A 24,921-nucleotide genomic window follows, 5' to 3' on the forward strand; every position below is an offset into this window, starting at 1 on the left:
AGGTAGCCATGACAGTTGCCACTTCTCATGCATTCCAAAATCTCAGCTAGTTCGCCATTCTTTGTAGAGAACATTTGGCTAAAACAGACTTGTGACTGCACACCAGCCAAAGATTTCATGACAACATGCTTTGTTTCTTGGCTTCCATAAACCCCAGAGGACTCTCTGATTTAGGCAATTCCAGTGTGCTCATTAAAACCTACTTTGTCTGTAGTTACCCACAAATAAGGCTTTGTTTTATGGCTGGCTTAAAAAATAAAGGCCTTAGTGGGCTTCTGATGGCTCTTGCACTTGGATACATTGATTAGAGTTAGTGCTTTGCTCCCGGCAGCAAGAAGCAGTATGGAAGAAATATAGCACTCAGTTCTCTTTTCTAAAGCTATCTGTGGGCAGAGGTAAAGGTTCTTGTCATCCTCGAGTGGAATATGAAATGAAGCATAGTATATCATGGAGCATAAATCTGACAGTTAAATTGATCATAAAAATTATCCTTAGGAGAAAAAAAGTTTCTGCTGTGTGTATACTGTTCTTTTTTTTTTGAGTCACAATGAATTCAAGGCATAAATGTGATGGCTGCCCATTCAATCATTCAGTACTCATCCCTTCTTTTTTTTTAAACTGGCCCTGATCCTGGTTCCCTTTAACAGCAGCCTGACAAACTGAAATTTAACACGTGAAGCTTTTAATGATACTTTTGTCAATGCCAGGAAAGAGCATTGCCTGCAGAAAATTCCTAAATGCTATACAGCTCTTAAAGCTCCAGGAAGAAGATTGGTAAACAGGGGGCAACTTCCTTAATTGTCTGAACATGAGATTATGTAGTAAATCTGTTAATCCATTCAGGTGACATTTTATGAACACACTTTGAATAGTATGGTACAATCCTTTTATTTGGTTAATTAAATTCATCATTTTTGTAAAAAAATTAAACTTGTAAACTTTCCATTGTTTTTCTGTGTGTTATCTCTAAATTCCTCCATTAAAAACATTAATATTTTAAAAGTTCACACTTTTTTTTTTTTTTTTTTTGCTCGTGCTTTGGCTCAAGAGAGATGTGTGCCACATTCCAGTGTTCTCTGATGCCACAGGTTCAGGGGTGGGCCAAGTTCAGTCTCCAGATTTTGCAGACTACAACTCTCTGCCTTTTGCACCATTGGCTAAGCTGGCTGCCTAGGATTCATGGGAACTGCAGCCTAGAGGGCTGCTTTTTAGCCACCATCCTACTTTAAATAGTGAGGTGGATAATCTTGTTTGCTGCTTAAAGGAAAAGGGAAATGGAAAGGAGACTCGTATCTGAAAGGAGCACGTTCTTCTGCAGACTCCCCTGCCCCCATTTTAGCCTTTTCAACTGCAGGGAATCAGTCTGGTTTCTCATGGTGGTGAATGAAGACTTGTATCTCTAGGCTGGCTGCTCCCTGGTGTCTACCATAGTCATCAGACACATCATGATCTTCTGCCCAGCACCATTTTTGCAGGAATTGAAGGGGAGGGCAGGATTTCCATGCATACCTCAAGGTCTCTTGTATCTTCAAAGTCTCTGTCTCTCCTCTCCCCCCCCCCCTTTATTTCGGTGATTAGTATCTCTGCTACATACATAATGTAGACTTTCTTTTCTTTTCTTAAAAAAACCTTTTATTTTTGTTTTTGTTTTTGGATGTCCAACAGGCAATGCGAAATTTAAACAATTTATCTCATTTATAACACATCTTACATATGCTCATAAATGCTATAATAGCATTGATTAGCTAATTAAATATTACTCCAAGATACTAATATAAGTAATTTTATTATATAAAATGAAATATTATACACCATTATATGAAATGCTAACTTTTATGAGAACTGCAATGTTCACTAAAACAAATGAAGTATTTAAAAAAGAATGAAGCATAGATATATATTATGAGCCTCATGGTGCAGTGGTTAAACTGCTATACTGCAGCCAAAGCTGTGCTCACGACCAGGGGTTCAATCCCAGGTAGCCAGCTCAAGGTTGACTCAGCCTTCTATCCTTCTGAGGTCAGTAAAATGAGGACCCAGCTCGCTGGGGTGGGGGGGGGCAATGTGTAGCTTGCATAATTAACTTGTAAACTGCCCAGAGAGTGCTTGAAGCACTATGGGGTGGTATATAAGCAGCACGCTTTGGTTTGCTTTTAATTTCTTAATTTTGTGTCAGAAATGAATCATAGGTATTTTATGTATTTATTTAAAATATTTATAGCTTGTCCTATATCATAGGATCTCAGGCCAGGTTACAAAGCTATTTAAACCAGTTTTAAAACGCAAGATATTTAAAGCAATTTAAGAGCAAACACTTAAAAAAATCTAAACATTAAAAACATTACACTAAAACTTGCATAGGCCACACTCCTCAACCCCCAACTAATAAATATGTCTTGACTTGGTGCCAAAATGATAGCTAGCTGTTAGAGATGAGTTGAGCCAGAGAATCAAAGGTGAGAGGCCTACCAGAGCTAGGAAGATTTTGTTATGCAAAAAAGGTCCCAGTCCATACAGGAAAGCCTTTTATAGATCCTACTGTTTGTGAAATTCCAAAGGCCAGCTTTGGTGATGGGCAGTGATGCTACTCTTTAATTGTCATAATGGCACCATCCTATGGGAATCCTGGGACTTGTAGTGAGGGAGGTACAATCCTTTGCTTACTACAGAGGAAGAGTTCTGTCTAGCAAACAATGTTAAATACCTTGCTGAACAACAGATTCCATGATTCTACACAATGGGGCCATGAAAACTATGGCTTACACCGGCCAGAACAGTTTTAATGGGGCCATGACAGTTAAAGTGGTATTTTGACATAGTAAGATGATGGCCCTCTTGACCAAAAACACTGTGCTTAATTTAACCTTTAGTTCATTTGCTTATTCTGCTTTAAATGCCTGCAGCCTTGTTAGTAGATTCCTCGGGAGACCCCGGTTAAAGATTAAGAGGAGTCTAATTTCCTGCCAGCCCAGCATTCTGTTGAATAGCTTTCCACTGCTCTGCCTCTGTGACAGGTCATTTAAACAAAGTTCTAGTTCTGCCAGCTTGGTATACGGCATCTGGACGATTCTGGATACCAGCTTTGCCTTCAAAACGTGCCTGAGGCTTTGCCTTGAAATGTCATTGTCCTGTGGTTTCTTTCTCTTTCCAGCCAAAAAGCCTGTGTCCCCATACAGCGGATACAACGGGCAGCTGCTGACAAGTGTCTACCAGCCCACAGAGATGGCTCTGATGCATAAAGGGCCTGTAAGTGAGTGTGTGGCTCTGCCACCTTTTCCTGTCCAACTTGACTGTCGCTTAGCTTCTTGAGGAGTTTTATGTAAGGCCTTTAAAAAGAAAAAGAAAAAAAAAACTTGCAGGAGAGATACATTTTTGCCAGGCAAGGTACATACTTGCTTCCTTAAAACATTACATCCAGAAATTCTGTGGTTCTTTCTAGATAGGGAGATACATATAATAAAGAGGAAAAAGGTGTGTGTGCATGTACAGTGGTGCCTCGCTTAACGAGTGCACCGTATAGCGATGTTTCCGTATAGCGATCCCTTTTTCGGGATCGCTATACGGAAACATACCCGATCGTCGCAATGGGGAAAACCCGCATTGCGAAGATCGGGTATTGCGGTGGCCATTTTGGAGCCGCCGAACAGCTGTTCGGCGGCTCCAAAATGGCCGCCGGAAGCCCGGAAATGGCTGCCGGCAGCCGTTTTCACGCCGTGCCCTCGCTTAGCGAAGGCGCGAAAATGGCTGCCGGCAATTGGAATCCTCGCTGAACGGGTAAGTAAGAAAGGTATTGGAACGCATTAAACTAAGTTTAATGTGTTTCAATACATTTTCCCTATCCGTTTAGCGACGATTTCGCATAGCGAGGGTTAATCCGGAACGGATTAACCTCGCTATGCGGGGCACCACTGTATTCTAGGGAAGAAAACCTGTGATCTAATCTCAGGTCTTTTGAATCCAGGTCACTTTCTGTTTAGAGGCCAACATTTAGTTCTTACACACAACAGGATTAAGTTAAGTGAGGTAGTTTCTGGGTTGGATTCCTCAAATCCTTTAACTAAGCCCCACCATTCTAGGGACATGAATTCTAATTGAATTTTTATCTTATTTCACAGAGTATCCAGTTATGTGACCCTTAATCTAACATCTAAGAGTGTGTAGTCAAGAATCAGGTTTACCAAAATCATTTGCTCTTCTGAAAACTTGGTCTGTTAGGCCATCCTTTTTAAATAGATCAACGTGTTGGGCCAGTGGTTTTCTGTTTGCCATTTCCATTTTGGGTGCTTTACAATTTAGGAATGGCAATGTACATGAAATTCAGGAGTGCATACAAACATTCTACAAAGGGCCCCAAATCAAGGAGGGGGGGATAAGAGGAGAGGTTTTTGATGAGCATGAGTAATTCCCTGCAGATACCAAGATAAATAGTTCATTGTTCAGTGACTCTTCCCTACCCCCTCTTCCCCTTGTCAGTCTTTCTCCACCCCCATAACCCCAATCCTCAAATTGCATGTGATCCACACGTTTTTCAGTAGTAAGGAAGAAAATAAAACTGGGTGGGGTGTGTGTGGGAAAGGCTTTGGTATAATTTAGTGGCAATCTGAAACAAAGTAGGAATTATAAATGGGAAAATTCAAGTCTCCTGAAGGCTTTTCCCTCTGAATGGAGACTACATGGAGAATTAGAAGGGCGGGGGCAGCTACATTTGAGGTACACACAATTTGCTCATTTTGTTTCTTTTGAAACAAAAAGAACTCTGGATACCCTAGTGTGGTGTAGTGGACAGAGTGATGGACTAAGCCTCAGAAGGTCTGCGTTCACATTCTTGGTCAGCCATGAAAACTCACTGGGGATGTGGTATTGGTAAAATGACTCCTTAAATATCTCACTTAACCTTGTAAACCCTGTTTGGGTTGCTATAAGTTGGTTCTGACTTGATGGCACATAAGAAGAAACAGCGGCTACTTCCCCTCTTTGTTCATACTTTCTGCCCCCGTTTTGGTGTTTATCTCATCTCGGTTATTGTTTTGCTTCTAGTCTGAAGGGCCCTACGATGTTATTCTCCCTCGTGCCACAGCCAACAGCCAAGTGATGGGCAGTGCCAATTCCACCCTGCGAGCCGAGGATGCCTATATTTCACAGAATAAGCCAGCAGCGGCACAGAAGGATGGGAAGAGCGGGCAGGTATGTAAAAGAGCCGTGTCATCGCTAAGTCAGTTTTAACCTTAGAGCAGTGGTTTCCCAACCTTGGATTCCCAGATGTTCTTGGATTAATGCTCCCAGAAACCTCCACCACTAGCTGGGCTGGCCAGGATTTCTGGGAGTTGTAGTCCAAGAACATTTGGGGAGCCAAAGTTGGGAAACCACTGCCTTTGAGGGCAAGTAAATTCTATTCCTTTCTAGTTCCACCTCCTGGTATGCTCTTTCCATTGTGCTGCCCTAAACTGATTTATACATTGAACAAACTCCACCTCCCTGTTACTTATTTATTTTATTTATTAATTAATTATGTTTATACCCCGCCCATCTAATCATAGACTACTCTGGGTGGCTGACAACAAGTAAATAAAACAATTTAAAAGTAACAGTGATACAATACAACAACAATACAGATGCAGATGTCACAGTATGGCACTCCTACAGATAAATCTTACAGTTAAATCTAGACACTGTGGAATTCATCACAGATATAACTGTAGGTGAGACTTGTCGGTTCATTTTGTTTGCCTTACACACTTGGCAGCTTTGTTAATGAAAACTCAAAAAGTGGAGAAAAATAACATGTTCTTTGGTCCTCCGTTTCATCACTTTTCGATTAGGGGTATCTCTGCTATAAGAGTGGGTAGAAGTCAGGCTAGGAGAATCTGCTTTGGTCTGTGCCCGTGCGTTTTAATGAGAATGTGGAGTCCCCTTGGCCAGAGACAAGTGGCAGAGAGTGTGAGGCAGGCTGGGGAGTTAGGTGCGAAAGCTCACGTTGGGTGGTTGGAGCCAATGACAGAACCACACATGGATACATGGGCACACAATACACATATACACAACAGCACATATAGTGCTAATTTACATTTGCCACATTATATAGAGTAGGGATTCTAATACCAAGCTAAAACTGGACATCAGAGCTACACCTGATTGAAATCCTGTGCGCACATATGCACTTTTACCATGTCAACTTTGTTTACTTACCTTTAAGTAGAAGGCTTTTCTGCTATAAGTAATCTAATGTTTTCTTGTATTTTTGTTTCAGACCTCATCACCATACAGCAAGAACAGATGGTAGGCGCTTTGCCTTGATTTTGGCAGGTCCTGTTCCTGGAGGATGATGCCTTGCAGAACCTGCCTTCACGAAACATCTACAGTAATTGGGGCAAGGCCTCAGTTAGAGGTTAAGGTTTCATCTTGAGAACTGAGACAATTCCATTTCTTTGCTTTATGCATATCTCAAGTGCTCCGCTTGACTTCCGCTCCAGGAAATCTGGATCCCTTTGCTGGGATGATTTTTTTATATTCTCAACAATTTCCTTGCAGCCTTCAGTCAAGTTCTTCTTAGTACCCCCCGTGCTACCCAGCACACCGGATCCTTCCTTCCCCACACCCTCTATCCAACGTGGGTGGACCATGTTGACTGTGTTATATCTCAGCTTCTCCAGCAAGCCTTCTGCCTTGGTGCTGTGCCAATCAGCATCTCCTAGTCCTGAGAAGATCTTGCCAAGGCCTCAGCTCAGTCTTTTGGGGGATGATTGGGTGCCCCTTCCTCTCCATCTGGTTGCCAGTCCCTATGATGGGGTGCTTTAGAACCAAAGAGGATGCTGTTCCCGTTCCTCTCGGTGGAGGCTGTAGGGGTGTCAGTCCTTCTGCAGAGAGAGACTTTTCAAGTACTGAAGGAACTTTTGGACTCTTTTAACTGAGCTGTGGTAAGCTGTCCTATGTCCTACTTTCCTTTGGACCAAGTCCTAAAGAGTGGCATTAAGCTGCTTCCAGGATCCTTACTTGTCTCCTCTCCTGTTGCCTCCTCTTTCTGCAGCCCAAATTAAGGCAACATAAAGACTTTTTCCTGCTTGGACTTTTCATTGCTCTGAATGTCTGTGTGAAGGGTGTGGATGTGGGTCTGCCTTATCCTCCGGATGTCAGCTCAGGCCTCTTAGCGAGGTAGACTCTGTCTCTCAGAGATATTGGTGGCTGAGCCAATGCTCTCCATTGACTGTGCAGGAAGGATTCATTGATGAGCAAGGGGGAAGCTATCCATTGTGTGGAGATTCCCTGAATATTCGTGTGCTTCTTTCTGTTTTCCCTATAGAGGGAGAACAGTGGGAGGTCCACTCCGCTTGCTGTTCCTTCTGTAGCAGTTACCTCTTAAGAGATTGCTTCCCACTTCATCAGAAGTGTAAAAATGTTACCTTCAGTTAAACTTATACATGTATAAAAGTTATGTATAGAGCAGACAAGAACTTGGAAAAGTTATTTCCTTGGGCTACAACCCTCAGAAACCCTTAGCTAGGCTTCTGGCTGTGGGATTCTAGGGCATGTAATCCAACCCAGTAAGTTTTCCAGGCTTCAAAGTGGACAGAAAGAGAATGGGGGCATTTAGTTACAAAGTGAGGCCAGAAGGTACTACTCTGAACCTTACTCTTCGGACTGCACCTGTTATGTCTTTTGTGCTGGGTACAGAACAATGAAAGTGCTGTCTTGCATTGTTTGACTTTCTAGTAGCCACCTTTGGCGGTAATGTAATATTCCTAAGCCCGTCTGGCCTTCTGCCTGCCCCCCTCTGTGTCTGTCTGCCAACTGAGGATTACTCTGCTTGCATCTGAGGAAGGGGGTCCCACCACACGCAGTCTTGTAAATCTTTTAGTCCCGAAGGGACTACTGGACCTTTTCAGGTTAGAGCCTTCTGCTTTCCCTGCACACTTCCATGGGCCGATTGTTAGGCTATGAGCTGAGCATCATCTTTGTGTCCCCAACATTTTGGATGCCACTCTTCCTTTTCTCCTTGTTTGGAAGAAGTGCTGTTTCTCTCCAGAATCACGCAGGACACGGCCTTTCCCTTTTCAGGGGCCAAATGGAAGAGAGATTGGAAGAAATGGGAGTGAGGCAGCATTGCAAACTCCTAGAAATGCCTTTTCATCAGTCTTCTCCTGGCCCCTGAGACTGGTGCACACTGTGCCTTTTGCAGGTGGGGCTGACCTTTGCTCTGTGCTGGCAGATTCCCTATTAAATGGGGAGGGAATGACTGAATCCAGCTTGCTGGTAAAGTCTGCCCCCATCTCTTTTATGCTCAGAAATAATGATGGGCCAACTTACATTCACTCCAACGCCAGTCAAGTGGTGAAGAGGCTTACGTTGAGTCATGATTTCTGTCCACCTTTCTGAGAATGAGGTTCTGCAGCAAACTGTCGCATGTGTGCGCACAGCATTTTGGTGAGATGGTCCCTATATAGATCATGGTATGTGATGTGATCTTTTCTGTGTGGGGTGTTTTTTTGTAAATGCTGGCTGTGAGTGAATGACAGGAAGCACTAAGGAAAGAAGTGTGACTGTGTTAATCCAGGTGCTATTTAAGTGAGGGGGGGGAAGGAAGTGTGTGCTTCTAAGACTTGGCTTTTTCAGCCCAGAGTTATCTGACAAATTAAATCAGGTTTTTTTCCCCTCCTAAATGATGCTACTGACTTCTTGCTTTCCCCTACCCTATTGTGAGTTTGTAGATGAATGAGCAGGGAATGACAATAAAGGGCAATAAAGACAACAAGTAGTCTTTCAGCATCTTAAAGACTCAACATATTTATAATAATGTAAAGACTATGGCCCATTTCCCTGAAAGCCTATTGTTATGCTGGTTATTCATTTTTTTTAAAAAAAAGATGGCACAAGACTTTACTGCAACAAACTTAGCTACTCTTCCTGAATGAATTTCTGTCCCCTTTTCTTAATCTACCGGGCTTCAGATGTACTGAGGACAAACAGTAGAACTTAGCAGTCGCATTTCCGATCAGGAGTGGTCTTTCCCCCCATGGGTCAGGAATCACTAGTTCCAAAGCTCCCTTCCAATTTCAGTTTTTTCTTGAATGTAATTTGGATTCTTCCAGTTTGAATTTCCACACATCTCTTTTCCTCCTCCTCCTTCCATCTTTCCCTCTCCTTCCTTCTCATGCCCTCCTCATTCCCTGTTCTGTCTCCACCCCTTGTCTCTTTTCCCCCCTTGGAGAAAGTAGAGGGAAGGCTGTCTCATAGATGATGTCAGGATGTGGGAAGTGTGTGCAGTCCCTGTAGGAACCAAGCTTGTTTTGGGGTACAGAAACAGATGGGCTTGACACCTCTGGAACAAAGTGGGTTGCAAAACAAAACCCAGTTCTCTAGTCAAGGAAAAAAGAGAACTATGGTGGGGGGAGGACCAACCAGTAGTGTCATGTGGATCCATTGAAATAATGAAAATCAATTGGCGTTGGAACCGTCTCTTTAATAGGAATCAACACTATACGTGGATGAGCCCTAAGTTTTATAATTGGAGCATGGCTATACCTATGACCCTGTTTCACTCCTTAAGTCTTGAAGAATCCTGCTATTGGCTGTATCACTGTCTTATTTTTAGATTATAACCACAAGGCTCTCTCAGTTGCCAGCAGGTGATTCTGTAGCACAAAAACAGCTTTTCCAAGCACTGCTACTTCACTTTGCTCCCTGGCTGCAGCGTTAAAAGAGCTGCAGCCATTTTAGCAGGAAGAAAGAAGTTTATCCAGAAGCCTCAAATGGTCTTGAGTTGCGGTCAAGGAAAGCCAATCCCACTCATTTGTCCAAGATCTACAACGTGGACCTTGCTGAGAGGAGGCTGTTGCCACCACACCATGTGATGGGTTTGTAGTTCTGTGGAGGAGAGAGCACTTTTGCAAATTTTATCCTCATCAACTCCCAACTAAAAGGATCAGTTGGCAGATGAGTTGAAAGATTACCTGCTTGATACACAAGGCGGGAAAAGTAATTATGGGTTACATGGAACCTACCTAATAAACCAGTAGTGTAGTCTGATGTAAGACAGTTTCTTACGTTCTCAAGTTTTTCTAATTGGCACAGTGATGCCCTTCCGTTTGATGCCTCTAAGGGGCATGTGTGACATTTATGTCATAATTTGAAGAGGCTATTTTGTTTTGTTTTATAACCAAAGAATATCAGGGGCTTTTCCAATCATTGCTCCATATTTTTTAAAAAACATTTTACCTATGGGGTGGGATCATGCAAGTGGATGCAGCTTTCCAAGATCAAGAGATGAGTGTTTGTGGCCTTTGGACTTTTGGAGGCTATTGTGTTGCTCCTTTGCCTATTGCACTAAGAAGACCTCCCACCTCTACTAGGATCCCCATAGCAGAACTGAATGGTTGCCTGACATCACAGCCTGCAGAGTAATCAGTGGTACAGCCAATTTAGAAGAACATGAAGGAACAAGATGGAAAGCAGTTATTCCTTGTGCTGTACACATGGACTAAGCACATTGTGCAACTGTTTATATTTAACCTCAATGTCTCAAGAACATGTGTATAAATGTGCATACACAGTTTCACTTGCTTAAACATTGTTCTGTTCCCACGTAGTCCCAGGCTAAAACTGCAGTTTGTCCTTTGTTTCATAAAAAAGACTTCCATGGTGTCGATTTCATCTCAAAATGTTTTTAATGCACTAAAAGCATTTCTTGCATCTGTAAAGCAGAAGTACTTATGCTTAAAGAAAAAGCCACAATTATGCTTTACCAAACCATCAGAAAGCACGATAGCTATGTACTTAAAAATGTACAACAACAAAAATCTATAAACCACTGCATCACAACCCAAACATCAAAATAGCAAGAAGGTGCTAATAAAAAAGATTCTCAGATCCCACATCCTGCACAGGCAGGTGAAGCAGAAATGTGTTACATAGTTCACCCCAAAATAGTTAGACATGTGTATTAATAGACATAAAATGAAGAAGTTAGCTCTGATTTCCGAAACCAACGAGACAGATTTTGGCAAGCCTCAGAAAAAGTGCTGCAAAACCTCTTTATCAGAGCACTCCAGCAAGTTTGTTATGCCTGATACATTTTGAACAGGAGACCTGAAGTGACCGTTGCCTCTGTTGAGGCATATTATTCTCCATATGCATCAAGCATGACAAACTTTTCTGGGACGCTTCAGTAAATAAATGAAGGATGGTCTGAACGTTATGCCAAGGGCAGGTGGCGCATCTCCTGGCCAGATAGCTTTTCCTTTCTGCAGCAATGTTTCGTCCCACTCAGGAAATGGAAGTCTGAGTGAACAAGCCCCATGAATTATTGAGCATTTCAAATGCCTTGGTCTGTAGCTGGTGGGAGCTTGGTGACCTCTCTTCCTCCTTGAGGTTCAGAAACTGGAGCTCAGCTGCTTCCTTACCAGAATGGCTGCTTAGCCTCCTTGTATCTGCAAAACCTGTCCGATGGAAATGGTAACAGGAATGATCCTGTCAGAGCTACCATCTGGTAATTGGGCACACCTCTAGGCCCGATCTTATCTTTTCCCTTTTAAGGCAGTTGCTGTGGTAAATTCCTATTGCTGTCACAAAGTCCTTTTGATCTGAACCACTGTTGCCCTGAAGCCCCTCTGCTAGGGCTCCTCAAGTACTTAACACACTCCAGTTATTTGTGAGGTGACCTTATGGTCTTGGTTAGACTATAACTACTTCTCTGAGGAAACCTGATGACAGGTTCCAGATGACGAGATAAAAAAAGCTAAAATTTGCTTTTACTGAGTGAATTAACAGGATAGAAATCAGCCTAATTAGGGTTTGCCATCCTTTTCTCCCAGCTTTACTCATTTTCTTTAGCAGCTTACTAATTAAGCAAATAAAGCTTTTCAGACAATTTGTTACTATGCTAGAATGGGATTCACTTGCTAAATTTCTATCATGATGTCATGGTAAACCAGGGTGCTAGAGGCCACTCCCATAAGACCTCTACCACCAATACTCCTTATTTGCCTCACCTACCGAAATACTTCCTAGCAGCCACAACAGCTCAACAGATCTTCCATGTTCAAGGAATATACCTCAGAGTACCAGATACTGCTGGGGGCAGATATGAAGGGAATAATGTTGTCCTTAGAAGGATGTTGGTCTCCAATCTTTCTCAAGAAAATAAAGGATCTTGTGCATGTGCTACTACTTATGCTATTTACTGTCACTGGAGTGTAAGCTGCAGAACAGGAACAGTAGCAGATACTTCTACAGCCTCAAGGGAAGAAGCAAAAGGAGGAACTGAAAATCTCTCCCCTCCCTATAATTAATACACACCTCCAAATCTCCTTTGGATGGCTTTGCCACTGTAGTAGACAGACACCATGTCCCTCTTCTTCAAAGTGGAGTGATATGAGTGGAGGATATTGCACCCTGTTCCTAGCTTTGCTACAACTTGCCCTTATAAAGTGGTGAATAAAATAAGATACCTGGGTATAGCAATAACTAAAATGACAAAGGACTTATTTGAACAAAATTATGAGAAGAAAGGGAAAGAAGAAAAATTTAGAGAGATGGAAACACTTAAAAATCTCATTGACGGGCAGAATAGCAATTATCAAAATGATGGTATTGCCTATATTCGTATTCCTATTTCAGAATACCCTGATAATAATAAATAACAAACCATTTCATTTGTGGAGAAAACAACTCTCAAATTTTATTTGGCAGGGGAGAAAACCAAGAATACAATTGAAATACTTGCAAGACAAGAAGAGAGGAGGATAGGGTCTCCCAAACTTCCAATTATATTATGAAGCGGCAGCACTACAATGGTTAAGAGAGTGGATAAGAGTGGAGGATGAAAAAATACTAATACTAGAAAGCAAAGATTTAAAATACGGACTTCATGCATACTTATGGTATGGAAAAAAAATGAACAAAGTTTTTGATAATAATATAATAAGCATTAATAAGAGTATGTGAGAAATATAAAGAGAAATTTTATCGTGGGATTCCAATCTGGATGTTCCCCCATGAAGCTCTCTCAAAGGAAGCTGATATAAAGAATGATAAATGGTTAACATATAAAGATCTACTCATGGAGGAAGATGACAAACAACTAAGATTAAGAACAAGAGAAGAAATGAATCAAGTAGGTATAATATGGCAGTTGTTTCCACATAGACAGCTATCAAAAAGAATGAAAATGGATAATAAATTAATAGGATTGGTTAAAGAACCTATGGAACTAGACAAGATAATATGGGGAAAAGAAAATCACGAAATTGCAAAGTTGTATAAACTATTATTGGAAAGAAACATGGAACAGGAAGTAATTAAAGAAAATATGATAAAATGGATGCAGGAATTAGGTAGAACAATTCAAAGAGAGGACTGGTTTGGAGTATGGAATGATAGCCAAAAACTATTAATAAGTACAGATCTGAAATAAAATTATATTATATAGATGGTATATGACACCAGATAAATTGGCAAAGGTGAAAAAAATGAGAAAGATAAATGTTGCGGATGTAAAACAATAAAAGAAACACTATATCGTATATGTGGGGATGTAAATTTATTAGGAAATTTGGAAAGAAATAGAAAAAATAATCATAGATTTAAAAATAAAAATGGAGATGAAACCTGAAACTTATTTGTTCAATATGGTAACGTTAAACTTGAGACAAGAGACAAAAATTTGTTTATACATACAGTATTAGGTGCAGCCAGAATCCAAGTGGCAAAACAATGGAAAGACAAATAGGAACCTTTGGTGGAGAAGTGTTTAATAAAATTACAGGAACTAATATTAATGGACAAACTAACAGACTCGTTGAAAGGAAAGAGTAGAATGGAGCAGGAATCTCAATGGGGGAAAGTAAAGAGTTATCTTAAAGAGAAATGGAAGAAAGATTCCAAACCTGTACCAAGTGACTTAGGCTTAAATTAGACGCAGAGCTGCTCTCAACAGAAGTAAAAACAAAGTAGATTGTTAATCTGGATATAAAATAAAAATTAAGAAAGATATTATTAAGATTGTGAAGAAAATACTGTAAATGTCTGGTGAAAAATAAGGAAGTAAAAATGTTAAAGATCTACTGTTTTCCGACAGAGATAATAGAAAGTTATTTTGGTTATGTGCTAATGTGATAATTATTTACATATTTTTATAATTTCTTTTTTAAATGCAATAAAGATTAAAAGTTTGTTTTAAAAAATGCCCAGAGTCACAGAGTTAGATAGGCTGGCCGCTGCTCCTTTGTCAAAAGGGAAGACAGGAGACTTCCCAAAAAAGAGGAGGGCATGGCGGACAAGGAACACCAAAAATGAGGACATTTTTGCATTCAGTTTGCATATGCTAATTTAAATTAGTATATGCAAACATCATCACAATTAGACATTATGACTATAAGTGAAAATGCACCACTGCTCACTGTATTACACAAGATGCTGACTAGGTAACCACCTTGGGACAGGTGGTTACAGCACTGAAGTTAAAATGGGATATAAATCAAAGAAATAAGACATACTGTTGAATAACTGGCTAAAATGCCCTGTGCTTAGTATTTTCTGTAGCCTACTTAAAATGAATACTTAGGGAAAGAAAATCAACAGAGATGTCTAGCTAGGCATCCATCAGCTATTTCAAGAGCCATGGTCTGAACAGTGCTCTCAGAAGGTCCACTCCTGGGAGTGATCTCATGTCTGCAGTTCCCACAGAATTGACATGCCAGGCCGTATCGTTCCTGCTAATCAGCCCTCGTTATGTCAATGTGTGCGGTTTGCATCTTTTCTTCCAAAATGACATACCCACACCCTGAACAATTTTGCTTAATAAATGAGAGAGAGCTGATTAGATCCAAGTCTCTGCTCACTCGGCGTAAGGTGGCCACATGTATATCACCAAAAAGGAGGACAGCCACCATAGAAAAGGAGGGTGATTCTTCAAATGAAGGGCAGTCTTCCCTAGAAAGAGGGAAATGGATGAGCTCTTGGAGACCATCAACTGCAACCTGCTTCCCAATACAGATGTTGTACCTATCTCTCATGTCCTTTGTTATCCTTTTCCCGTCTTCTTGAATACACAACCTAAAATGCTATTTTTTTTAAAGAACTGTTTATTAAACAATGGTAAATCACTCCAGAGGCATGCTCCCCCTGAAGATGGTTGAACTTCATAGTTTTTCCAAACAGAACAGCAAAGAAATAATGCAAGAAGTATTAATGAAGCAGGATGTAAGCGGTGCAGAATCAGCTGGAAGTGCTGCATGACCAGTCACCACAATACATCTTCCAGTTAAATTTCTGGTTGTCAGGATGCTATTTTAAAAGGCGTAAGAAAAGGACCAGATTTTTTTAAAAGGAAGAAAGGGCACAGGGGTCGTCACACTGGAAATATTATCAAGTTAACGGCCCAGAAATTATTTTGAGTCAAAGCATGACTTTGCATAACTAGCCTGTGTTACACACTGATTTGTGTTTGGTACTAAACATTATAATGATTCTTGGGCCCTCTGGAAATATTTAACCAGCTGGGTTGTTGTCAGGCCAAATAGACTCTAAGCAAGCTACATTTAATAATTATTTTTCTCAAAGGTTGTTGGCTTTTTTTTCTTCGCTTGAACAGATGGGACCCAAGGCAAAATGAAGGGAATTGCTCGTTTGGAAACAAATGGCACATATTTACCCTCTCAATCATTTTTCTCTCTTCTCTCATCTGTTGCTAGTCTAATAACAACAACATTCTTTTCTTCTCAAACACGTCTCTGGCGTCTTATTGTTGGCCTTACTTGTATAGGTAAAGAATGAATAGGGCAGGGCATGGGCTAGAGATCATTTTAGGAAAACTGCAGCCATTTTACACACTGAGATATACTGTACATGTATTCATGCACAGGTTTAAGAAACAGAGAGAGAGAGAAAAGGAAGATTTTTTTAAAAATTTCGCATGGGCCAGATCTACCAGTCAGAAAAATGCCCTCTCAAAGTGGATTAAGAGGTTTCTTGACTGACGCTGCACATGAAACACGTTTCCCTTTGCTCCAGAGTTACTATTTAGTAAAAACCAGAATCCACCATTGCTGCAAAGACACCCCACCATCAGATACAAAACAGCTGCCAACTTAAAATGTACCGTACCTTTTTTGGGCCCTGAGCAAAATTTTCAGCTGCTGCTGCTTACTGTGCTGTGTGACTGGGCCAAGTCACGACCCTTTACCTCTTGGCTCCTCCTCTGTCATTTGGGAATGGAAGTCACTCGCTACTCAGAAGCGCTGTGAGAATGAAAAAAAGGTGAAATTTTCAGACAATGGATCTTGGTAGGATTGCCAGCTCTTTACATACATACATACATACATACATACATACATACATACATACATACATACATACATACATACATACATACATACATACATACATACATACATACATACATACATAAAGACGGCCTGCTTTTTGGAGCCAGGTGGGATGATGGAATTCCTGTGAAACTTGTCGGGCTCCAGGGCAGATAATGTGGCAACAGAGGCCAGTGATTTTGCTGGATGAAAAGTGGGGCTAAAAAGAAAAAAACAAAACAAATTGTTAAATAGGGGTGTGGTGTTTTTTGGGTTTTTTTGCACTGCTGGGAGAAATTTCATTTTTTCCACTACAGGTCCCAGAATCCCTCAGCCAGCACAGAATTTTCCTGTGTTCTGTCTTCCTGTCAGTTGGTTCCCTGGGCCTCTGCTTGTGTTTGTGTCAGAGTGGGGGGATAGCCTGATTGTCCTCGTTTTTTTAAAAATTTCAGGTGGGTGGCAGACCTTCCTCTTAGTGACAGACAGTATGTGGCCGGCCAGCTCTTCATCCTGTTTGACATTGGGCTCTGGCAGAGGAGGTGGCAGTCACATGCAACAGGAGAGGGCTGTGAATGATGGCCTTTGGCAGGCAGAGAATACCGCTCATTCTTCCAGCTGAAAGGAGCTCTCCTCTCGCCCAGAGCTTATCACCTGCAGCAACTCACTCCAGGGTGATTGATCTCAGCAAACAATGGGAGTGACAGCCCTGAGGAAAATGTATGCTAGAGAGGGAGGCAAAGCAAATGTTGAGACAACATGCTTAGTGTTGCATGCATTAACTGGGAAGGAAAAAAAGCAACTGCATTCCCACTTCTGATTGATTAGGTCAGGACAGGAGGAAAGGATAATGAGGGTGTGGCCATGGGTATACATATATATGTGCATGTATGCACATGTGAATCCATGCACATCTCTAGCTGTCCTTGGTTAGCATAGCACAAGACACACCAACTTCCTTATTTATTGGCAGGTAGCAAAGAGTTGCAGGGATGACATTAGTAAGGCAGAAGCAGAGAATGAGCTGAGATTAGCTAAAGATGCTAAAAGCAATTTAAAAAGCCATTCTTCAAGTATGTGCACAGCAAGAGACAGAGAAAAGAAAGAGTGGCTCACCTACTCAGTGAAGATGGAGAAATGATAACAGTCACAAATAAAAGGCAGAATGTTCAATTCTGACTTTAGTACGAGCTTTCCCCATAAGATGGTCTATGACTCTCCAGGCAAGTGTGAAGTACAAGTGGAGAGCACAGGATTGCAGCTAGAGTGTGATAAACAGTCAAAGGATTACCTGATTACTTTGAACAAATTTAAATTGCATCCAAGGATATTGAAGGAACTGGCTTTAAATTGTAAACCGCCCGGAGAGTGCTTGTAGCGCTATGGGGCGGTATATAAGTCCAATAAATAAATAAATAAATAAATAAATAAATAAATAAATAAATAAATAAATAAATAAATAAATAAATAAATAAATAAATAAATACTGTCTGTTATTTTCTTGAAATAGTGGAGGACGGTTGAAGTGCCAGATGTTTGGAGGAGAGTTAATGGTGTCTCTAACTTTAAAAAGGGCAAAAAGGAGGAAACTGGGAACTGTAGATCAGTCAGCCTGACATCAATCCCAGGGAAAATGCTGGAGGAGGCTATAAAACAATTGCTCTGCCAGTAATATATCTTGACTTCAGCAAAGCTTTAGACATGGTGCCCCGTGATATTATGATTAACAAGCTAACTAGGTGTGGGCTGGATAGAACAACTGTCAGGTGGATACACAATTGGTTATAGAATCATACTCAGAGTGCACTTATTTATTAGTAGCTCGTTCTCAAACTAAGTGGTTGTAAACAGGGTACCACAAAGCTCAGTCCTGGGTCTGTTGCTCTTCAACATTTCTATTAATGATTTGAACAATGGGTTCAGGGAATGCTTATCAAATTGCATTTTAAGAAGGATGCAGATAAATTGGAAGAAGTTCAGAGCAGGACAATAAGGATGATCAGGGAACTGGAAACCAAGGCTTATGAAGAAAAACTGAAAGAACTGGGCATGTTGTTTAGCCTTGAGAAAAGAAGAATGAGTGGAGATATCATAGGTAAAGGTAAAGGTTCCCCTTGACATTTTCAGTCCAGTCGTGTCTGACTCTAGGGGGCGGCGCTCATCCCGTTGTTCAAACCGTAGAGCCAGCGCTTGTCCGAAAGTTTCCGTTGTCACGTGGCCAGCATTTTCCCTGGGATTGATGTCAGGCTGACTGATCTACAGTTCTCAGTTTCCTCCTTTTTGCCCTTTTTAAAGTTAGAGACAACATTAACTCTCCTCCAAACACGTGACATTTCAACCGTGCTCTTCAAATATTTGAAAGGCTGTCATACAGAGGAGGGGCAGGACCTGTTCTTGATCATCCCAGAGTGCAGGATACGTAATAATAGAAAGCCAGATTTCAGCTGAATATCAGAAAAAGACTTCCTGTAAGAGCAGTACAGCAACGGAACCAATTACTTTACCTTGGGAATTAGCCTGTTTCCCTGAAAATAAGCCCTAGTATGATTTTTCAGGATGCTTGTAATATAAACTCTACCCCCAAAATAAGCCCCACCCTCCACCATTGTGCAGCAACAACAAGAAGTTGACATGTATTTGAATAAATGTAGATTGTAGTACATGGGGAAAAAAAATCCCCTGAAAAAAAGCCAAAATGTATGTTTTTGGAGCAAAAATTAATATAAGACCCTGTCTTATTTTCAGGGAAACACAGGAGTGAGCTCTCCAACTCTGGAGGCATTCAAGAGAAAGTTGGACAATCATCTGTCCGATATATTTTCATTTGGATTCCTGCACTGAGCAGTGGATGCAACTTGAAGCCTTATAGGCCCCTTCCAACTCCATTATTTTATGAATCTATGAAGCACATTTAATTTTGTGCGGCTGAATTTTGGACGCAATAGACTTTGTTGCTGGTGCTGATATTATGTGCTGTCAAACTGCTTTGTACTCTTTTTTTATCCTGTGAATTAGTTACCTCCAGGGGAGCCTATCATTAACAGTTCTGTTCAGGTCTTGCACACTCAAGGTTGTGGCTTCTTTTATTGAGTCAATCCATCTCTGATTTGGCCTTACTCTTTGCCTGCTGTCATCCACTTTTTCCAACATTATTATCGTCTCTGAGGGATCCTTTTTTAATAACTGCCATTTTTCTTTTTTTTTCATAAGGGGAAAGGATGTTAAGAATAAAGTAAAGAAGGGCATATCAAATGGAAAAAACATAAACAATTTATGTTATACCTAAGACATTAAAAAAGTAGTGTGAAGATTGTTTTCGCAAAAATTCAGTTCTAACGTATCATACCACCAATACAAAAACCAAACCAAAACAAGAAACTGTAGTTATCTAGATGCACAATAAGAAGAACACATTACAAAGTCTAGTCAGGCATTTAGGGAAAGTTGTGCTGAGAATAATATGTACACTTTTCTTGGTGAAGAAAGTGAGATTGAGTCCTTCACATTGTTTAAAAAGGCAAACAACATTTATTGCATAATTGACCACATTTTTTAATCTTATAAATATACCTGTGAAATATATAAGAAGGATTTCTGAATGACAGATTCACAGTAGACCTTTACAGGGAGACAAAAATGCATCACACTTGGAAACTGTACTTTAGAACAGTTGTAGCTTCTGGTTTTTCCTAGAATCAAAGTAATGCAATACATCATCAAATTGATGTTACATGTCCTTTCTTTGGAAATGCAAGGGGGGTGGGATCAAGTTTATTAACCGTTTGTGAGTTGCTCAATGTTTCTATGACAGATTGATCCAAATTAGAACTGAAAACATCAACTCTGCAGCACCGAGAAGCTGATATATATTTGCAAAGGCCACTGTTTGCTGTTCAGTTTCTTGAAGCACATTTGAACTGCTCTGTTTTTCTAAGAAATGTTTGGTCACAGAAAGCTTGTTTTGTCAAGACTGATTTCTTGGGAGCCAATTGGGTTTCCTTGCTCAGAATTCACAACATCAACACATGCAACTGGTTAATTATTTAATCACTTTCAGCAAAACTTGTGTTCATTTCAAGAAGAACAATATCAGTAATTTCAAAATATGTTCCTTCCACAGGCTCCCTTTCTGTCTCGCTTTTTTAACCAATTGTTTTTGCTCGGGTGTATTCTTGTACAGATATGCATGTCTTTTAAAACCTGGTGGTTTGATTTTCTTCTTTGTTAAGCTCCTGCAGTTTACAATCTTCTTGAAGGAATTCATGGGTAGTACTGTTGTTTTGACTCTGTTTAATTGTTTGCATAAGAGAGTCCTGCCGTGTTTGTTGGGTGTCTGAGACCTTATCTGCACTTTCCAGAATATTCAAAAAATTGTTAGTGAACACTAAATGAAAAAAGAACTCAAGCTTTTTCATCATACAAGTACAGTAGCTCTTCACTTTGGGCAACACTGTCTCCATTAAAGTTTCTAGTTTTCCTCTTTTTAAAAACATCAACAATGATTTCATAATTAGCTCAAACAAGTCGTGTAACTTTCAAATGACCTGGCCAACAATTTTCAAAAAGTCAGGGCAGAATTGGATTTTTTTTTCCTCTTCAAAATAGTATTTGTTGTTTATCCATCCATATGGAGAGTGCAGCCAAGAAATCAAAAGATAACTGAAACTCAGAAGGGCAGCAATGAAAGGATTATGATCTTAAAGATGTGTCATTAGAGACCATGGCCAAGATCATCCACCCTCTTGTATTCCCAGTCTGCATGTGTGGGTGGGTGTGAAAGCTGGAGAGTCAGGAAAGCTGAGAGGAAAAAAAAATGATTTGTTTGAAATGTGGTACTGGAGGAGAGCTTTGTGGATACCATGGACTGCCAGAGAGAGGCTGTCCTACTTGAGTACATCATGAGAAGGCAGGAGTCTCTGGAAAAGATAATAATGCTGTACAAGTTGAGGGAAGAAAAAATAATAATAATAAGGAGACCAAATATGAGATGAATTGACTTCCTACAGGAAACTATAAGCTTGAGTTTCTAAGAGCTGGGCAGGGCTGTTGAGGACAGGACATGTTGGAGATCTTTCATTCTTGGTCTCACCATAAGTCTGAGATGACCTGAGGGCACGTAGGAACCTCAGAAAAAAGTCTTTAATAAGGAGCTTTGTTGATCAACGGCAGTGCCTTATTTCCCAACTTTTTACACTCTTAAACTGCTTCTCTTTCTAAAACAAATTGACATTCTTTAAATGGAGCCTGTCCTTGTGTGTCATGTCACAAATTTACAATATTTTTGTAGAAAATAATTCTGGTTTGTGTGTGTGTGTGTGTGTGTGTGTGTGTGTGTGTGTGTGTGTGTGTGTGTGTGTGTGAGAGAGAGAGAGAGAGAGAGAGGGAGAGGGAGAGGGAGAGGGAGAGGGAGAGGGAGAGGGAGAGAGGGGGGGCACAACTTTGGGGAATGAAGTGTGATGTAGTCATTTGCCTCAATTTCAGCATGATTCAGTGCCTGAAACTAGGGCTGGGGAGAGGGTAAGCGGAATAGTAGCATTTCAAGTTACGCTAGGCGCTATGGACTGACTGACTGAAAATATTTATCCCCTGCCTTTCTCCTAAAAAAGGACCTAAGGCGGTTTACATCATTAAAAACACAATATTAAAAACTAAAAACAGCAAATTATTCAAATATGAAATGAATTAATAACGCTATATTAAAAATGTTGGTTAAAAGCATTACTAAAACAGATTTATTAAAAGCAACAAAATACAGAAAAACCTTTCCTGGTAATTCAGTGACTCAGGAAAAACCTGCCTGAATAGAAATGTCTTTACTTATGTAATTGACAAGTTTTACTGGTTGTGGATACAATTTTTTTTCACTGTGAATATTTTGATTCTGTTATTTGTAAAATGAACTTCTTCCTGCTTTGGAAAATGATCTAGGAGTACATTTTATTTCCAAACAGAAACCATATAGGTAAAGGTTAGTCTATGCACACACACAGAGAATTCTTCATTTTATGGAAGCTTTCTCTTGAAAGGTGAGCAGTGACAGGGTGGGAGGGAAGTAATCCTTGCCATTTGGTATTTGCTGATGCCACCAAGCAGGTACATTGCTTCCCGATGTTCTTCTCCAGTCAGAGGAAAACGGCTTATTGCAGAAGCAACAGAACTTTGCATGCCCAGACCCCAATGAGGTGATCCTTCCCATTCTCCTTCATTCACTTCAGTGCTCGAAGTGGAGGGGTGGGGTGGGAATGGAATTCAGATGGATTTTAACTACCTGAAAAGAAGAAGGGCAGCGTTCTGCATGAAAACATCAATATCTGTAGGTTTACATGACTCAGATGAGAGCTAAATTTGCACTGGCTCTTGAGCGTGACCCTCTTCACATGGCTTGAGTGACAAGCTGTCCCAGATCCCAGATTATCTCTTTTATAAAAAATTGGAAATGGGTCTAGGTGGTTGGATGTCTTTACAAGCAGCAGCAGAAGAGAGGAGGATGTGGTGTCTTAGACGAAGCAGAGGTGGTGGCATCACACATGAAGGGGAAAGAGAAGCCACCCTGAAGTGAGGCTAGGCCTTCTGTGATTGCTTGACTCGGCTACTACCAGGCCTGACATGGGAGAAATGGTTGGTGCTTCCTATGAATGACTAGTTAATCTGTGTTGGATTTCACACAAAGGCTGAAGCAAGTTTTAAATTCATTCAGAGTTTAGGCACTCCCAAGCCAACTACACCAGAGCACAGGTTGCTGTCCTCTGAGGATGCCGGCCACAGAGACTGGCGAAACGTTAGAAAGAACAACCTTCAGAACACGGCCAATGAGCCTGAAAAACCTAGAACAACCATTAATATTTGTTCTTCTTCGGGGGGAAACCGAGGTTTTTTAAAAAATTGGTTGACCTTGGTGATGAAGTGGTTTCACATTGTAAAAAAGTACGTACGTAATTGGAAATTAATGACTGTGTATTGTGTTTGCCTGAATTGTTCATGGTTTTTAAAGTCCACACTCTACTTGTTAAGTTACGTTATATTTTGTATGGTTGCTTTTATGTTTCCTGTCTTTTGACGGCTTTATTGATGTTTTGAAACTTTTATTCTATATTAATACTGTCTTTTGTTAGTCTCCGAGATGCCTTTTTGACTTTTTAAGCAAAAAGATTGGGATGAAAATCATAAACTAATAAAGTGTGGGGTGTCGCCCCTCAAGAGCACATTTGTCTGCTGATGGACCAATGTGTGATGTTGGAAGAAAACGGTGCAACTGGAAAGCTAACAGATGTGCAGTTGCAAAAATGAAGGAAATTAGACATATGCTATGCACTGGAGACAAAGCATTGGGGGGAAATACATAACACCATGAGCATGCTGGATCCCTTGCAAAACCATTTCATACTGTTTCCCCGAAAGTAAGAACCTGACCTGAAAATAAGCCCTAGTATGGTTTTTCAGGATGCTCGTAATATAAGCCCTACCCCAAAATAAGCCCCAGTTAAGAGAAACCCCGCCCTCCACCACTGTGCAGCAACCAGAAGAAGATTACGTGTCTGTATTTGCATAAATGTAGATTGTTGTACTTGAAAAAAATCCCCTGAAAATAAGCTCTAATGCATTTTTGGAGCAAAAAATAATATAAGATCCTGTCTTATTTTTGGGGAAACGTGGTAGCATTTGAGGGCTATTGTGATGTGGGGGTGGGGGAATCTAAGTGTTTGAAAGATACTTATTGTGACAGCACAAATTTGGTGAGGCAGCAGGAATAGAAAGGCAAATGAACAAAAGCAGATTCCTAAATATATGATGTAGCAGATAAGAAGGACGGTCTGTTATGGAGACTCTGAAGTCGTATTTTGAGTTCAGTGCTACCACCATCCATGCTGCACCCCTTCTTTGTGACAGCATGGAGTAGATGATTGGCTACTTGTGCACCTGGGAAAAATCTCTCTTTTTTATGCTCTTTGGAATGATGTGAGCAAAGCATGTGGATGTATTCATGCGCACATGTGAACATATGAGTGCATGGGTTTGGTTTGGCATCTCTTCCCATCATTCTCTGTGTTTGTATGCTTGGAGACGGCAGGGGGGGGGCAGCAGCCTTGTGAGCTTGGTCATTGAACCCGGCAAGCACCAGAGGGCACATCAATACACTAATAGGAAATCCTTTGTTCAAGCAGAACACAGGAAGCCAGGCTGATGCTTTGAGTGCAGTCGGCTGCGCCTTTGTTCCCGCTGTCCAAGTGACTCTAATTGGCTTCCGATGCCCCAAGGGTTTATGGGACGGTCGAAGTGGTTGGTGGGGACTTTATTAGCTCAGGTTTTTCTTTTTCAATGGTAGGAAAGACAGGGTTGTATACTGGACTTTTCTGCTTCAAAGTCTAGAGAACAAATCCAGGGGAGCAAAGTCGGCCCAAAACTGAGAGGCAGATGCTGCACATGGAGGACCCCTGAAGGTGTTACAGAGGACATGTCCTCTCCCAGCCAAATTCTTCCGGCCCATCCCGCTGCCTGAGGGCGGCCTAGCAAAGGGTGTCCCTTCCAGCCACGGTGAGCTAGTCAAGGTTCGTAGAACTCCAAAGCCCAGCCAGTATTTTTGGCCCACGAGGCAGATAGAATCTCGCGTGGGTAGCGTTCCCCTCTCATT

The 24,921-nt window shown here is 40.9% G+C and overlaps 1 protein-coding gene across 5 annotated transcripts in view; it reads left to right on the top strand.

Annotated features, from left to right (window-relative positions):
- GPRC5C (G protein-coupled receptor class C group 5 member C) overlaps positions 1-13,151 on the top strand; it is a 30,600-nt gene extending 17,449 nt beyond the window's left edge. For all 5 annotated transcript variants that reach the window (XM_072990748.2, XM_072990751.2, XM_072990750.2 and 2 more), the window contains 3 exons: positions 3,152-3,246; positions 5,038-5,184; positions 6,248-13,151. In XM_072990748.2, the coding sequence (XP_072846849.2) occupies positions 3,152-3,246; positions 5,038-5,184; positions 6,248-6,280 (275 nt within the window). In that variant the 3' untranslated portion in view covers positions 6,281-13,151. The remainder of the gene's footprint in view (positions 1-3,151; positions 3,247-5,037; positions 5,185-6,247) is intronic.
- Positions 13,152-24,921: the final 11,770 nt, after the last annotated feature.

The sequence above is a fragment of the Pogona vitticeps genome, chromosome 2, assembly GCF_051106095.1.
Source record: "Pogona vitticeps strain Pit_001003342236 chromosome 2, PviZW2.1, whole genome shotgun sequence".
Taxonomy (NCBI): Eukaryota; Metazoa; Chordata; class Lepidosauria; order Squamata; family Agamidae; genus Pogona; species Pogona vitticeps.